The 17,077-nt window shown below is 38.0% G+C and overlaps 2 protein-coding genes across 3 annotated transcripts in view; both read right to left on the bottom strand.

Moving 5' to 3' along the window:
* LOC117303366 (probable ATP-dependent RNA helicase DDX31) overlaps nucleotides 1–3,631 on the bottom strand; it is a 50,918-nt gene extending 47,287 nt beyond the window's left edge. Inside the window, exons 1-5 of the mRNA XM_033787539.1 lie at nucleotides 3,430–3,631; nucleotides 1,427–1,713; nucleotides 1,011–1,086; nucleotides 562–676; nucleotides 331–440 (exon numbers count right to left, since the gene is read on the bottom strand). Coding sequence (XP_033643430.1) covers nucleotides 331–440; nucleotides 562–676; nucleotides 1,011–1,086; nucleotides 1,427–1,713; nucleotides 3,430–3,489 — 648 coding nt within the window. The 5' untranslated portion in view covers nucleotides 3,490–3,631. The remainder of the gene's footprint in view (nucleotides 1–330; nucleotides 441–561; nucleotides 677–1,010; nucleotides 1,087–1,426; nucleotides 1,714–3,429) is intronic.
* Nucleotides 3,632–3,853: 222 nt separating this feature from the next.
* Nucleotides 3,854–15,728, bottom strand: LOC117302982 (titin homolog). 2 transcript variants are annotated; one of them, XM_033786992.1, is made up of 11 exons: nucleotides 15,663–15,728; nucleotides 12,061–14,566; nucleotides 11,635–11,711; nucleotides 11,319–11,424; nucleotides 10,812–10,887; nucleotides 8,919–9,049; nucleotides 7,864–8,026; nucleotides 7,424–7,504; nucleotides 6,294–6,365; nucleotides 5,624–5,709; nucleotides 3,854–5,482 (listed from the first exon to the last, which is right to left on the bottom strand). In XM_033786992.1, the coding sequence occupies exons 1-11, from the start codon at nucleotides 15,669–15,671 to the stop codon at nucleotides 5,319–5,321; spliced, it is 3,471 nt and encodes a 1,156-aa protein (XP_033642883.1). In that variant the 5' UTR covers nucleotides 15,672–15,728; the 3' UTR covers nucleotides 3,854–5,318. The 2 variants fall into 2 exon arrangements, with proteins under 2 accessions (XP_033642883.1, XP_033642884.1); XM_033786993.1 differs by lacking the exons at nucleotides 3,854–5,482; nucleotides 5,624–5,709; nucleotides 6,294–6,365; nucleotides 7,424–7,504; nucleotides 8,919–9,049 and having other exon boundaries at nucleotides 7,996–8,026.
* Nucleotides 15,729–17,077: the final 1,349 nt, after the last annotated feature.

The raw sequence follows: 17,077 nt of genomic DNA, 5'->3' as shown, positions 1-17,077 counted from the left end.
AACTGAAGCTGAAAGAGAACCGAAAACTGAAGTCTATCCTAAATCTTTCAATCAGCACTTTGCACTCATGATGTCACTTTCACTTAAAATACCTGGATGTCAGACAAACTTTCCACCACACACACTCACCGCATTGGTGCATCAAACATCATAAGTACAGTCAGTTCACAGGGGTAAAAAAAAAGCTCGGACAAAAGCACATTGTCCAAGATCAGAGTGCTAGCTTAAATGTTTAGCACTTTAGTGTGTAATGCACTATTGATGTTAAATATGCATCAGACTACTGCAGACAAACGGTTCACTAGCGTCAAGACATTTTAATGAACATACCTCTCTCGTTGGTACAAGAATGAGCACGTAGGGTCCATCTGACCTTTGAACCTTGGGGTCACGACCCTGAAGTGAGTTGACAATGGGTACAGCGTAGGCAAGGGTTTTTCCTGCAAAAGACGAGAAAATGTTTTCAAAACATAAAGAATGTGTAGAAAAATTATGGACATATCTACCAATTGTAGAGTTGTTTTTGGCTAGTCGGAAGAGAATGCAGATGATAGTACTTACCCGACCCAGTTTGTGATTTGACCATCGTGTCTCTGCCGTTTAGAATGTAAGGAATTGCTCGCTGTTGAACGCTGGTCATGTGACTGAACTCTAGAGACTTCTCAAGTGTAGAAATCTGAAAATACATTAGGGATACACTGTGTAATGCATTACTGATGTTAAATTTGCTACTACAGACAAACACAGTTAACACACAAAAGAGTTGATGTTTACGTCTCTGTAAACTTACAAAAACCGCTCAATTCAGACATTGGGCCAAACTCAGCTTAACGGTCAGCAAATTTGTGTGCAATTTTTGCGTAAGTGCATTTCACAGTTTGAGCAATCACCATGGATTTGCATTATTCATTTTCATACAGTTAGCATCGGAAGGCTTAGAGTTAACAGCGCTAACAGTAAGCATAAAATCAGCTGCTAAGCAGCTAAATGAAATTGGTTCCAGAACTTACCAGGTGTGGATGGAGGGGAAGATCATGAAATGATTTGGCTGAGAAGACTGCCTCCTTTCCTGACTTCACTTTCACCCTGTGTGGGATAAACAAAAATAAACTTTATGAAACGAAACACTTCTCATCAAATTTTAAATCTGCCAGTTTGAGTTTTCATTCGACTTGTTAAATTCTCAAGTTAGTCAAAACAATGAAACTGAACCACTCAGAACTTAACAGTTTACCGTCTTCCAAAAAGAGATCCAAGCCGTGTCCAGTTTGTGGCTACAGTTGGATTGCCATGTCACCATGTGTTGAAGTATACAATGTCCTTAGCAATACCCCTAGCAACAGCCGTAGCCGTAGCCGTGCACATGGTGTCACCAACTGACAACAACATCTAGTTTTCCATGAACACATCTTGTTTCTATACTCACATTTGTACCTCTGGTATCATGGGATTGTTTCTGAACAGTGATGAGATGACCTTGCCATGACCTGATGAACCAGTCCCCTTTGACCTATTGGCCGCACCTTGACCTCTGGGCTTCCCCATGCTCTCAGCTGCTCCTTGTGTTGCCCCTGTAGTGTTAGCATCGTCAGTTCTTGGTTGCGCTGTGGACGGTCTTGGTTGAAGAAACTTTTGTTGTGGTGGTTCGTCGTCTGGTTTTGGTGCTCTCAGTCTCTGCAGAACCTCTTTACGTGTTTCTTGAAAATGTTTCCTCTGGACATTTTCAGGAAAATTGGTTTGCAAAAAATCATTAGGTGAACAAATTAAAAATTGATAAGAGCAGGGCCCAATTTCATGGCTCTGCTTACAGTAAGCACAGAATCGGTGCTTACGAAAGCAGGGAACTCTGTGCTTACGGCAAGCGTATTTCACGGATTAGCAGCGAATTTCGGCTTCTGCGCGTGCGTACTTCATGTTACTAGGCATTCTACCTTACAAGGCTATCACAGAAATTCGGCACTTGCACGTAAGCGGGGAATCGCGATCATAAGCGCAGAATTCGGCGGTAAGCAGAGCCATGAAATTGGGCCCTGGATTTGAACCTGCGACCTATGAACTAACAATAGCTCTGCTTACAGCCGATTTGTGCACTTGCAATCACCATACTTCGGTCCTACTACTTGCCGTCAACTCGCCGACTTGCCATCAACTTGCTGTCAACTCATTTTCATGCCGTCAACTCATTAAATTTTACATGAAAAATCTATAAAAGGGGCACGTAAGTGTTAAGTCTGGGCTAAACTACATATTTCTCATGGTTTTCGGTAAAAATTCATTCACAAAAACGACTTTGTGTTGATAAAAAAAAAGTACCAATCATTGACATCTTGGGCTGAGACTAATCAATGTAAAAAAAGCAAGATGGCGGCCGACGGTTTTGCTGCTTCGAGATAATTGTTTCAAGAGAAAAAAAACTCAATTTTTATTCCGAAATATGACCTCAAAATTACGCGAATTCTCTTTGAGCTGATACTTTACAGTTCTATGCTTCTTTTGTGGATTTTAAATGATTGGAGGAGTTGACGGCGCAAGTAAGTTGACGGCGAGTTGACGGCAAGTAGTAGGACCCCCATACTTCGCTTCAGTCATGTCAGTTCAGTTTCAGGGCAAGTGACGAATTTCTGTATACTAGTATTAGCTGAGTAAACATATGAGGCACAGCGAAGCAAACATGAAACATTCCCGCTTATGTGTGAATAAATATACGTTTTTAAGAGGAAGCCATCAGTATCACAGGTCGTGGAAAAGTTTCTGTATATCAGTTTATCACGCCACCACTTTTTCACTCGATATGAAATAATAGTATCTAATTTACCTCAATGAATGAAATATCCCTTTTTGTAAAAATGAGTTAACAAGTGGTGGCGTGATACAGAAAGTTATCCCAGCCGGGTCGTAAGTACAGTGTAACTGTAAGTAAGATATAAGAACATCGGGGGGGGGGGGGGGGGGGGGGTAAGCGCTATACGGAAACTTTTCCCAAGTAAGTACAGAATTCCCTGTCGGACTCTTTGAATTTGAAAGTGTAACACCAATTCTTTTCTTACCGTGATCGTGGGGTCCTACTAAAAGCCGACAACTCGCCGACAACGCCGTCGGCGCTCTGGACGAGTTGTCGGCGTTGTCGGCGAGTTGTCGGCTTTTAGTAGAACCGTGAATCCGTGATCGTGAGCCAATAAATTAGGCAATGGGACCTGGTGTCATTCGACTAGGTAGGACTTCTGATTAAAAATCAATTTCTTATCAACTTGTATTCAAATAACAGAAAATTAATTAACAAACATGACAAAATTGAAACAAGTTCACCACGAGTTGTCACTGCCTGTTTTTAATTCTGAAAATAACATTTTCACGTTTTCTACGCGACCTGACGACACAGAAATTGTGAGAGATTAATTCGATTTACTCAACCAAAAAACTATAAAATACCTTATTTCGCTTCCCCGAGTAATCCAGGTTCAGCATCAGCCCTGAATCTTCCTCTCCCATCGTGAAAATTTACGTGTAAAAAGTCAAAATGAGTGAAAATAGCAACTCACGTACTGACCCTGTTTACGTTTTGACAATCTCGGCCTCCACGCCGAAACGAAACATGTGGCTGTCATAGCGCCCTCTATTGACCATAAATATTTGTAGGTTTTGTTTAAAGGGACTACATACGAGCAAATACAAGAGAGGAATAACCTAAAAATAATACCATCGAAACAAGTTTATAAGGATTTGAATTACACCACATTACCCATAATTGAAATTAAATGTTTCTGTTTAAGCTTATCATTTACTAATCCTTTAAAAAATAATGTTGAAACAAAATAATAACTCAAAGTCAAAACATAGACATCTGGAGCAAGGATTAAAATTATTCAAATTTGTTTAATTCAAGTTTTTTGCCGAGAGTGGTTTTCAAACATATAAATTTGACAACATTATTAATCACATAAATTTCAAAGAATGCACTCTATGATTACAAAAAATGTTCTCCATAAGTCGTAAAACTATCAGTAAACATAAATGACAACCTATTTCAGTGAAATAACTATTTTGTATGATCATACCTTGTGCAATGAATGTTTAATATTTACAAGTACATGTAGCGCTAAAATCATAATAAAATACTTCAAAAGTGTTTAAAAACTGATACCTTATCCCTCATAAATTGTACACATTTTTAACAGAGGGTGATAGAAATGAAGTGAAATTCATTGACAAAACAAAGTTAAAACGGTTGTAAAAACTTACCTAGCTGGGCCACAATTTCATATCGACTCGTAAGCAAATTCTTGTACTTATTACTGTTGCAGAAAAATGTGCGTAAAACATAAGCGTATCTCACTATGATTTCTCAAATGAGCGGAACATTAGGTGCGCATGTATGTCCACCGTGGATTTGCATTGTTAAGTCACTAGTGTGCTTACCGCGGGTTAGCCAGCATTTACCCTTGCTTACAGTAAACACAGCTTTATGAAATAGAAATTCTGCTAAGGAACGCTCCGTAAGCACAAAATGGCAGCTTACACATTTTATGAAATTGGGCCCGGGTTGATAACGGAAATTGCAGAGTTTTGTGTGATATTGTGTCCTCCAAAGTTAAAAGAATGGAGACAGATAAACAAGTGAAAGCTTCATACCTATTTAAACCATGTTAGTCTATATTGGCCGTTTTGTGTTTTTCAATAACAATACCATCACTCATATTTAACTTTTTTAAATGATGTTCACATTTTGACTCTAACTCCAATAAAATATCTATAAATTCCATCGAGTATGGAAGTATCACCAACAATATTAAAAAAAAACAGTTTAAATAGTTTTTCTTCTCACTTTGATTCTGGTCTTATTTGACAAACATTTTGGTTCGGTAAGTCTTTTGAGCTACAAGCCCACATGGAACAACCCCCCCCCCCTCCCTTTAAATGCTACCCCTGGCCACCCCAGCAACCATTTACAAATTTTGTACATTTCAAAGTGTATGTATAATATATAATTGTACCAAAGTAACATGATAACATCTTTGTTAAAAAAAAAACGAGATGCACAATGCACAAAAACAGTGTTGTTACCAATAGAGACTGGAGGTGAAATCTCCATTCAGTATCCATTCACAAACATTTATTTGATAATAAGCGTTTGTTTCAGAGACTAATCTGAAACATGTTAGTCTCTTTTCAAGCTGCAACTTCTGTCTATAAACCTCCTCTGTTAATACACAAACATTTACTAGATGGTAAGTGGTTGTGTTCAAGACTAATTTACACCAAGCTAGTCCTCCTGGCCACTGCCACATCCCTCATCACCTTCACAAAATAAAGTCGTCTCTTTACATCCAATCGTCAGCGGAGTCTTCATCTGAATCCAAGATAATATAGACTTTAGAGTTTTTTTTCTGCTGTTTTGCAGCCCTTTTGGCCATGACTTCCTCATGCTCAGCAGCAGCCACTTTCAAAGCAGGAAGAGCTTTCTCAAACAAAGTGTCTAAAATGTCTGGGGGATAAACAAAGACAAAATGTTACACCAACGTCTCCGTCTTTTTAACTCTTTGGTGCACAAGGTGGTCACTAGCGACCACCAAAAACACGTCAAATTGGGCTTTACAAAAATTAATTATTTAAGCTCTCTGCTTACCGCAATACTCCATGAAGAAGTTGTTGGGTGCATACTTCATCTTAAGTTTATGCCACAAAGTCTTTAGTTGCATCCTACTACAGACCCTGGAGAAGCAAACGAGAAGATGGATCAAGTTGGATCAAAGACCAGAGAGTTTTTAAATAAGTTATTCTGAAGAAAAAAAAAACTAAGTCATGGCTTTATTATTGTTTTATTGAAGCATCTTGGCCGAGTGGTTAAGAGCACCGAATTCAACCTCTGGTGTTTCTGATCAGCAGAGTGTGGGTTCGAATCCCCAGCCGTGACACTTGTGTCCTTAAGCAAGACACTTTACCATTGCTTTGTCCTTCAGATGGGACGTAAAGCCATTGGTTCCATGTGTTGTGTAATGCAAGTGGAAAAAAACCAGTGCACTTACCGAAAAGGGAAGGGGTTCACCCTGACGTTCCTGGCTGTGGCTGCTGAATGCGCCGTAGCACCTTGTAAACCCTTATAAGGTGCTACATAATTCAACAACCTACCTTTCTGTAAAACTGTATACATTTTATTCCAAGGTATACTTTGTTCTCTTGGTTTTGTATTGTCATAGCTTCCTTGTGCCGGTTGTGCGGGGTGAAAAATTTGTTTTCAGGCTAGAAAAGGAAAATATGGAGTAATATTGGTGGTTGCTGGTGAATGACAAACTTACCGGTCACTGAGCTTCTCTAAAATGCTCGACCAGTCTATTTCAAACTCCTCTCTCACATTTGAAGCATCCACCCTGAAAAAAAAAATTCACAAAAATTAAAGGATTTGGGTACTTTTTCAAAATGTCCATAGATTTACATTAAACTTACTGGGTTTGAAGATAATGATAGTGGAAAGCTTCCCTTCAAATATTACTTACTGAGGTGTGGTAGTTTTTGAGAAATGAGTAAAACAATGTCAAGAAAATACGTTTGTAAATTATTAAAATAATTTTTGTCTCATGAGACGAAAATTATTTTCATATCAATGTTTTTACTCATTTCCCCAAAACTACAGCACCTCAGCACGTAATATTTTCAGGGAAGCTTTCTACTATCATTATCTAGAAACTGTGTGAGTTTAGTGTAAATCTGTGAACATTGTGTTTTTTGTCTTACAAAAGTTACATAGACCCTTTAACTAATGAAATCGAATAATGAAACTAGACTGACAAACTGAAGCTCAAGCCTGAAATTACACTTCTCTTTGTATTTGACCATTTTAAAGACACTGGACACCTTTGGTAATTTTAAAGACCAGTCTTCTCAATTGGTGTATCTCAACATATGCATCAAATAACAAACCTATGAAAATGTGAACTCAGTTGGTTGTCGACGTTGCGAGAAAATAATGGACGAAAAAAACCCTTGTCACACAAGTTGTGTTCTTTCAGATGCTTGAATTCGAAACCTTGGCTGAGGTCTGGAACATCGATTCAAATATTCTAGTGAGAAATTACTTCTTTCTCAAAAACCATGTTACTTCAGATAGAGGAGTTTCTCAAAATGTGTTATACTATCAACAACTCTCCATTGCTCCTTTCAATTAAGTTTTTATGCCAACAATTATTTTGAGTAATTACCAATAGTGTCCGGTTCCTTTCATGGGAGGTTAGAGACTTGTAATTTTCCTCCATTTTCATAAGGACTCTATCAATTGAAAAATGAGTTGATCACAAAATTAAATTTAATCTTTAAAGGATGCAAAAATAAATAAAAGAAACGATCAACACACATCCGGCCGAGTAATGAAATGTGATGCATGTCGAGGAGAACGCTTTTAAACCGAGAACAGTCTGGTACCTGGACTTACAATTCAAGTAACTCAATATAATCATTCGCCTGCCACTTATGCTTTTTCCTTTCCTTGAATCGCCAGCCCAAAGAACTATTCCTGCCAAAACAAAAAACAAAACCAAAAATAAGATTCAACTTCAATCTTCTTTGAGATTATGCTCAAGTGTTGAGAACATACCAATGAGAGCACGTGGAAGCAATGTGTGTAGGGTGGAGGTGACAGTCGTTGCTGACCAAAATGAAGCGAAGAGAAGGGGTTCGCCCCGATGTTCCTGGCTGTGGCTGCTGAATGCGCCGTAGCACTTTTAAACCCTTATAAGGTGCTACATAGTTGTGTCTTTTTTTTCTTTTTCTTATTTCAATAAGGTGACATGGTCTTTAGAAAGTTTGTTATTGACACAACTGGACAAAAATACCCAAAACAACACTACACCCTCATGTACAAGAAGCTCTCACCATTTATTGCAGCAACAAACAGAATTTCGCGTTGGAACCTTCTCTGCCACTTTCTTCCATGGGACTCCGACAAACCTGTCGATACGTCCTTCCAAGTGTGCCGTAATCTCCATTACAGCATCGTAAAGTTGTTTCTCTTCAAATTTCAACCATTTACCTTTCCCTGAGTGAGTAGTATGAACCATAGAGTATTTATAAGGACCAATCTTTAAAGGAACACATTGCCTTGGATCGGCCGAGTTGGTCTTTGAAAAGCGTTCTGTAACCGTTTGTTATAAATATGATTAGAAAGATGTTGTAAAAATAGAACACAGTGATCTACACAAATATGCCTCGAAATTGCGTGGTTTTCATTTTACCTCGTCGACTAAAACGGCCGGCCAGTTATGGGAGTCAAATTTTTGACTTGCATAAGTGTTAGTTCACGACGTAAAAGAAAAACCGTGCAATTTTGAGTGATGTGTGGATCATTATATTCTACTTTTAAAACATCTTTCTAACCATATGCATTTCATAACAAACGGTTTCAATCGCTTTTTATAGACCAACTCAGCCGATCCAAGGCAACGTGTTCCTTTAAAGAGTTTTGGTACTGTGGTACGACAGAAAACACAAATGTATTAACAGATTTACATAAAACTTACGCAGTTTAAAGATACTGATGGTAGAAAGCTTCCCTTACAATGTTACTTTCTGAGGTGCTGTAGTTTTTGAGAAATGAGTTTATAAAACAATTTCACACAAATCAGACGAAAATTATTTTAGCATTAAGTTTATTGACCCAAGTAAATCAATGTTTTTAACACACTTGCTGCAGTACAAAGCCTGTTACACATATTCAGAGCACTGGCCAAAAATCCAGACAAATTTTCTGTTTTCGTTTTGTTTACCGGCTGATGCTGCAATGCATCTTGGAATTAAAAATTAGTCCCAATCAGTATCGTAGTTGGGACTAGTTGCGGGGCAACGCGTTTGATTAGTAAATTTAATGCATTATTTCCATGTTTTTGTGACCCAACTCAGAAATTCTTATAATGGTGGACTTGTTTACTCACGCCCTCCATAGTTCTTCCATAGATACCGGACGCATTCATTTGACCGCTGTACCCTGTTTCCAATATATTGCCAATTATGTCCATACTTCTTCTCCAGCCGTATCACTTTATTTCGCTCCTTTTTAGAAAAGCTGAAATTGCAAAAGACAACTGCATTTATACCACAGGTCCTGACGAGGAGACCAATTTTAAAGAACTCACTCCACAGTAGTGAAGTTATTAATGAGATGTCCCCTCAATCCATTAAAGATACTGGACACTATTGGCAATTGTCAAAGACCAGTCTTCTCACTTAGAGTTTCTTAACATATGCATAAAGTAACAAACCTGTGAAAATTTGAGCTCAATTGTTCGTCGAAGTTGCGTGATAATAATGAAAGAAAAAACACCCTTGTCACACGAAGTTGTGTGCATTTAGAAGGTTGATTTCGAGACCTCAAATTCTAAATCTGAGGTCTCAAAATCAAATTCGTGGAAAATTATTTCTTTCTCGAAAACTATGTCACTTCAGAGGGAGTCGTTTCTCACAATGTTTTATGCCATCAACCTCTCCCCATTACTCGTCACCAAGTAACGTTTTATGCTAATAATTATTTTGAGTAATTACCATTAGTGTCCACTGCCTTTAAAACAGTGGTAGTCTGTGCCCTTTTCCTACCTTCCGCTCAGGCATAAATTGAAGAGCAGGACAGTTCTTTTGAATTCCAAAAATCTCTCCACTGCGGTAGTAGAATTTAAAGACATTGGCCAATACAATGTATTGGTAAATGTCTAAGACCAGTCTTCTCACTTGGTGTATCTCAACATAAGCATAAAATAACAAACTTGTAAAAATTTGAGCTCAATCAGTCGTTGAAGTTGCGAGATAATAGTGAAAGAAAAAACAACCTTGTCACACAAAGTTGTGTGCTTTCAGATGCTTGATTTATAGACCTCAAACTCTTAATCTGAGGTCTTGAAATCAAATTCATGGAAAATTACTTCTATCTCAAAGACTTTGTTTCTTCAGAGGGAGCTGTTTTTCGCAATGTTTCATGCTATCAACAACTCCCCATTACTTGTTACCAATTAAGGTTTTATGCTAATAATTATTTTGAGCAATTACCAATAGTGTCCACTGCCTTTAAAGCAAGACAAGTTCTCAAAAGAACTAAATCTACCCAGTAAGTAGATTATGACACACACACAGTGTTACCACACAGTGCAACCAAATATATATTGATACCTCAACATGCAATGCCTTAAATCCCATATCCTTTTGGTTATAAATTTCAACAGCTTATTTTATTTGACTAAGGGAATCAATGTGTGGTGAAGAGGTTTTCAACTTGTGGTTTAATCCCAATGAGGCCTGGTTCTTGATAATTTTACCGAGATGAAGTCGAGGTAAATAATATCAAGAACCAGGCCTCGGCGGGTTTAAACCACTAGTTGAAAACCGATTCAACACACTTTAATTCCCATTCATAAATACCTTTTCGGTCAAAAACATCATCACTTTTTGGTCAAAAAGTAAAATAAATGCAAACATTTTAATTGTTAAATGATTTCTTTCAACACAACACCCCTCCAGCTATGAAATGGTAAAGCCCTCCGCCGCCCTTTGGTAAACAACTCCTTTTAAGGGAATGCTGTGGGCGTCGCGCGTATCGGGTGATGTGGCACAACTGTTTAAGCTGTTCTCTCGACCAATAGAAATGAAGAAACTGTCTTATAAGAACAGGTGCAAGGTCGCGTGTCACGCCCATGAATTAACACTTTTTACCGGTCACAAACAAAGGTTTATACACACCCACGTGACACGCTCTCCACCAATAGGAATAGCAAAACTGTCTGAGGTATTTATGAATAAAAGATAAATATCAATTTCTGAACTTAGAGTTGGTTACTTACCGTCCAAGGTGCCAAGGGTCAAAGAGTTTGAAAGCTCGAATATACACAGTATTCAATGTCCGATGAATGCCTTCAGCTGGGAGGGGGTGAAGATTACATTATTTCCTTTTAAAATTATGATTTAATTTTTGTTCATTCCTGTAATAAAATATATTAATAAATAACATAAAGTAATCAAAGAGAAAATATTACAACTACCTGTGCTCAAAAAAAGGGGTAGCTTTGGTGAGAACTTTCCAGGGTTGACATGGGTGAATGTAGTAGTCAACCAAAATGCAGCTCAGCATTCTCTGGGAAATTCACTTGGGCCCAATTTCATAGAGCCGCTTAACAGCTGTTTTTGTGCCTACTGCGCAATTTTCCACTTCATGAGTGCTGCTAATCGTAAGCACACTAAAAAGAAACATTAATGACATAGCAATGTACTTACATGGCGAACGCTGCCCAAGTTGGACATAAGCCATACGACCGTGGTTTATTATTTGACAATTAACTTTACTTACGTACCAAGTTTAACCAGCATTTTTGTAGACTTCAAAAATCTTCTAACCTCTTGTACCAGACCAAACCGCGAAGGAATCAGCAAAATTAAATGGTTTTCTATCCCATAAGCCTAAAAAGCGGAAGTGGCGAGAGGGGAGGAACACAATAATTTATTTTGCAAATGATAAGCTAAAGCCACTAAAACAATAACACTAATAATAGTAATACTAAAAAACTGTAACACAATTAAAACAATTAAATTGTTACAAAACCAAAGATATAGTTTCTGGTTTGTTTTAGTTTTCAAAAACGCAACGTTTGAAGAATATTCTCAACTTACTTTGCAAAACTTTTCAAGATTTTTTCTCATGCGTGCTTCCTCAAGCCCACTCCATCGTCCTTCTACGACCGTATGTCCTTGAGAAATAGAAACAAGAAGAGGGATAAGTTCAACAAAACCGATTGAGGAAAAAATCAACAATATTGTGATAGCTCAAAGCGCATTGTGCTTCTTGTGTATTGTAAAAATGATAAGTGTATATGGCTAGTCACTTTAAAAAGTTACAGGCAAACCATACAGATAATCCACACTGAGATAATCGGTATACTATTTCTTTTGTTTGCCCCTGGTTTTGACATTGGTGCCCCTTCAAAAATTCCCTGTAGATTTTAAGATTTTCCAGTGCAACTGCCCTTTGCAAAATGAAAATGGCCTTGCCCTTTCGACAGATTCAAAGATTAAACCCTGAGCTGCAGATGTACCCACCTTGTTTACGTAAAGCTTCCCGCTCTTTCTTATAATAATGGTTCCGCATATGAAGCACGGGACAATCCTCAATGGTTTCTTGCCTAAAAAAACCTCTCTCGCTCTTCACAAGCCAAGGTAGAGATGAGATGTCTAGTTTTCGGAAATCTTCCCGGTCGCAATCGGAGGAAAGGTCAGAGGATGAGGATTCTCCATCTGTTGCTTCTGACTCGGAGTCTTGACTTGCTTCGTTACAGGAATATTCTGAGACAGAGTTATCGTTGTCTTTTAAGTTGAGCTGATCAGAGTTATCCTGAGTTGCATGTGTCGCCATTTTTTTCTTCTTTTTCTTCTTCTTATTCTGTTTTTTTGTTATATCTTCCGAGGTTTCTCCATCTGTTGCGTCTGACTCAGAGTCTTGCCCGACCTCGTTTGGAGAATATTCCGAGACGGAGTTATCATCGGATTGTGAGATGAGCTTCCAGTTATCTCGAGTTGCATGTGTCGCCTTTTTCTTCTTTTTCTTCTTTTTCTTTGTTATTTCTCCCAAAAGGCCATTGACTGTACTTAGTTCTCCTTCATCCTCAGTTTGTCCACTTGGTATAATCTTCTTTTTCAACAGGCCATTTTCTTCAATCAAAAGGTCTTCATCAGTAGTTTGGGGCTCAACATTTATGGATTCCTGATCGATAGATTCAACAGATTGTTTCCTCTTTTTCTTCCTTTTCCTCTTCTTCACTTCAAGATTGTCATCGTTTGAAACCGGTTCGTTCATTTGCATCTCAGTTAAAACACTTTCTCCTCTCCCTGCATTTGCAATTTCATTGAGCTCCACACTTTTTTTTGTCTTCTTCTTCTTCTTGGTGATGCCCGTTAATCCCTCTAAATGTTCATCACTTGCTTGAAGTATTGAACCATTGACCGGTCTCAATTCTTCTTTCTCAATTTGTCCATTTGCTCTTTTCTTCTTTTTCTTCCGCCCATTTTGTTCACTTAAGGGCAACGTCAACCTTTCTGCCTCCTCAACCAAAACATCTTCATCAGTAGTACGAGGCTCAACAGATTCCTCATTGGTAGGTTCAACAATTTGTTTCCGTTTTTTCTTCTTTCTTTTCTTCTTCAACACAGTAAATGCAATTTCAAGATTGTCATCGTTTGAAATTGCTTCATTAGATTGCATAGTTAAAACGTTTTCTCCTCTCCCTGCTTGTGCATTCTCCTCAAGCCCCGCACCTTTCTCAGCATCGTTAAGTCTGCCATCTTCTGTCTTCTTCTTTTTCTTCTTCTTCGGAATGTCTGTCAACTCCTCCGAATTCTCACTACTGACTCGTCTGGATTCTTCTCCAACTTGATCATTATTATTCATCAACTTCTTCTTCCTTCGTTGTCTCCTTCGATTTCTCTTCTGACTAATTTGCTGATTCTGATCAGTCACAGAATCTGTCACCATTTCTGAATTCTCAACCGATGCATTCTCATCAGTTGTTGACGAACGGGGCTTGCCGGTTACCGATTCCTGACCATCAGACTGGACAGACCGTTTCCTCTTTCCTTTAACCCTCTTCTTATCAGCTGCAGATGGATTTTCATCTGGAACACATTCAAGCACCTTGCCTCGAGCATCTCCTCCACCTTTCACATGCAACCTGCTTCCCTCCTTTGTCTTTTTTTTCTTTTTATTGAAAAAAACTCTCTCCTTCTCTCCCCTTTTGCGAAGTATTAAGCCACTGTCTCCTCTAGTTTCTTCTTCATCTTCAACCTGGTCCTTTCCACTCTGCCGCTTTTTCTTCCTCCTTCTCTCATGACTACCAGGTTGTCTTTTTGTACTCGAGGGAAGCGTATCCCGTTCTTTAATCTCTGTCGACACATTCTCATCAGCTGCTGTTGTTTCGGACTCAATTGTTACAGATTCTTGCCCGTCAGACTTGCAAGAAGTCGCCCTTTTCCGCTTTTTACTCTTCCTTAAAGTAGTGGGAGCACTTTCAAGATTCTTATTCACATGCATCTCAGTCAAAACAGTTTCTCCTCTCCAAACTTGTCTGTTAATCTTGAGACTGCTTTCAATATCACACAATGCATCAACCCCTTTCTCCTTCTTCTTCTTCTTCTTGGGAATTTCTTCATTCTCAGTCTGAACCCTCTCACTCTTGCTCTTTTTCTTTTTCTTGGGCTGATCTTGACAGCTTTGTTGATCATCGGTTGGAGTTTTGGGCTCAATGGTTATCGATTCCTGGTCATAAGACTTCAAGGTTTTCTTCTTCTTTTTCTTCTTCTTGGGAATTTCTGATAGACCGTCTGACTGCTCACTGCTTCCAGGAAATTGTATGCCGTTAAATGTTCTAACTTCTTCATTCTCAGTCTGTACCCTCTCACTTATATGCTTTTTCTTCTTTGTTGGCGGATCTTGACAGTTGTTTTGCTCATCGGTTGATGAAGTTGTCGGCTCAAACAATTTCTGGCCACCAGACTGCAGTAGTTTCTTCTTCTTCTTCATTCTGGTGTGATTAACAGTGTCTGCAACTTGATCCTGGAGTACAAAACAAAGATCTTGTTATTATTATTATTAGTATAATTATTATTAGTATAATTATTCAGACTAAAGGGAAAATTTAATTTTAAAGAACATTCCCTTGGTCAAGGAGATACAATTCCGTCTATACTATATCTAATTGCCAAGATTCAGGAAAAACCTGCAAGACTAACTGCAAGATCTATGAAGTTCGTTCAGCTATCGTCTTCACATGGAGATGATAGCGGAACAAACCTCATCATCTATAGTTCTACAAAACGCTTCTCACACCTGAGATCCAAACTTTGGTTGGGGCATAAAAACTTAGTTATCTGTTTAGGGAAAAGTTTCCGTATGGCGCCACCACTTTTTCATTCGAAATGAAATAATATAGTATCTAATTTACCTGATTGATATATCCCTTTTTGTAAAAATGAGTGAAAAAGTGGTGGCGCCATACGGAAAGTTATCCCTGTTTAGTTTCATTATTTCAGTTTTTCCAGTACTGCAAAATAATTATAACCACAAAACAATTGAACTTTCATGACCTTGAATTGAAGTTTGATTTGAAGTGAAATGTTTCTCAAACTGTTGTTTTTTTTTGTTTTTTTTTTACTAGTGAAAGCTGCTACTGTATTTTCTAACCAAACGTTTTTGGTTGGCATGTTGAACAAGATGTTGCCATTAATTTTAAGAGTGATTACCAACGTGAAGTTAATTATACCTTCGTGGGAGGGTCCACGCATGGTCCACGTGGGAAACTTGTTTATTTTTTAACAACTCGATTTAAATAATGTTTGACACGTTTTTAACAATTTTACGGGAATTACGCTGTATGACCTGTAAACAAAATTAATAGTTTATTTGTTCGTTTCCTAAGTTTTGCTGCATTATTTCGTGCTAAAAAGTACGGATAACTTTCCGTATGGCGCCACCACTTTTTCACTCATTTTTACAAAAAGGGATATATCAATCAGGTAAATAAGTTCCTAAATTATTTTATATCGAATGAAAAAGTGGTGGCGCCATACGGAAACTTTTCCAAAAGTACAGGTTGCAACTATTCAAAGTATTAATTTATTAAAGGGATATTAAAAATAAAAGGGATACTTACCAGAGTCATTTTTTACTCGGCCTCATCAGCAGTTATTTCAAATTCCGTCTCCTAATTTCACCATCGCCACACGTTCTTGCCTGAACATACTCGACGTCACACTCCCAGTCTCATATGTTGGATAGAAAGGGGACCAGTCTACCAGTTTTTGTATACCGCCCTCTGTTGCACTCCGAATGAAGTGGGACATTCAGAGGGGGTGGGCGGGGACGTCTTTGAGAAGGGGGATGTTGAAATGCCTGCTGGCATTATGTTTTGTTTAATCCATCAAATTGAAAATAATGCAGAGGTAACTTCAATTTATTCCATAACTTCTTCTCATAAATTTTTAACCACTGCTGTTGTTTATAGCTGACCCTCGAAATTGGAACCAGTAAAACTTGATTTTTTTTATAAATAAAAATGGCCGACCCCAAAATCTATCTTGAACCAATCGACCACTTTCAACCATAGAGCTCCAAGCGTTTAAATGTTTCTGGGGGGGGGGGGGGGGGGGGGGGTTTAGGACCAAATATCCTGCCTGGGTGAACCTTTTCTTCCATGTTTGATTAACAGTGGACACTATTGGTAATTGTCAAAGACCAGTCTTCTCACTTGGTGTATCTCAACATATGCATAAAATAACAAACCTGTGAAAATTTGAGCTGAATCGGTTGTTGTAGTTGTGAGATATTAAAGAGAGAACAAAACACCCTGGTCACACAAAGTTGTGTGCTTTTAGATGCTTGATTTTGAGACCTCTAAACTTGAGGTCTCAAAATTAAATTCGTGGAAAGTTTCTCAAAAACTATGTCACTTCAGAGGGAGCCGTTTCTCACAATGTTTTATACCATCAACCTCTCCCTATTGCTCGTAGTAAAGAAAGGTTTTATGACAATAATTATTTTGAGTAATTACCAATAGTGTCCACTGACTTTTAAAAGCAGAAAAGTCAGTCAGCATTTCTAAGGATTAGTCATAAAAAAGCCTCACATATAACAAATATATTTTTCTTTCAGTCATGATTTTGTACACATGCCTTTTATTTAAAGAAAAAGTTTAACATTCTTTACTCCTCTTCAATTGGGTCCAATTTCATGGCTCTGCTTAATCTGCTGCTTACCATAAGCTGTTTTCTGTGTGTAAGCAAAGTAATGACGTGCTGATTGCATAAGCACTAGCAACAAAACCTTGCAAACCTGAGAAACACTTCGCTAAGCAAATATTTTTCTGCTTCAGATTTCTAAACATATCCAAAAAAATGGGTCCTGAACATCTCTTAATATTATATCATGAAATTCATTTTTAGTCTGTCTCTCTGAAAAAAAATAACAACAAATAATCTTTATGCTGTAGAATGTTTAATAGCATTTTGCAAAAGCTAGATGCATAATACGGCGATGAACAAATTATGGTTTTCAAAAAAATAACATCGG

Source organism: Asterias rubens, chromosome 19 (genome assembly GCF_902459465.1).
Source record: "Asterias rubens chromosome 19, eAstRub1.3, whole genome shotgun sequence".
NCBI lineage: Eukaryota > Metazoa > Echinodermata > Asteroidea > Forcipulatida > Asteriidae > Asterias > Asterias rubens.
Note: the sequence above shows the minus strand (reverse complement) of the source record. Positions and strands in the feature narration are given on the sequence as shown.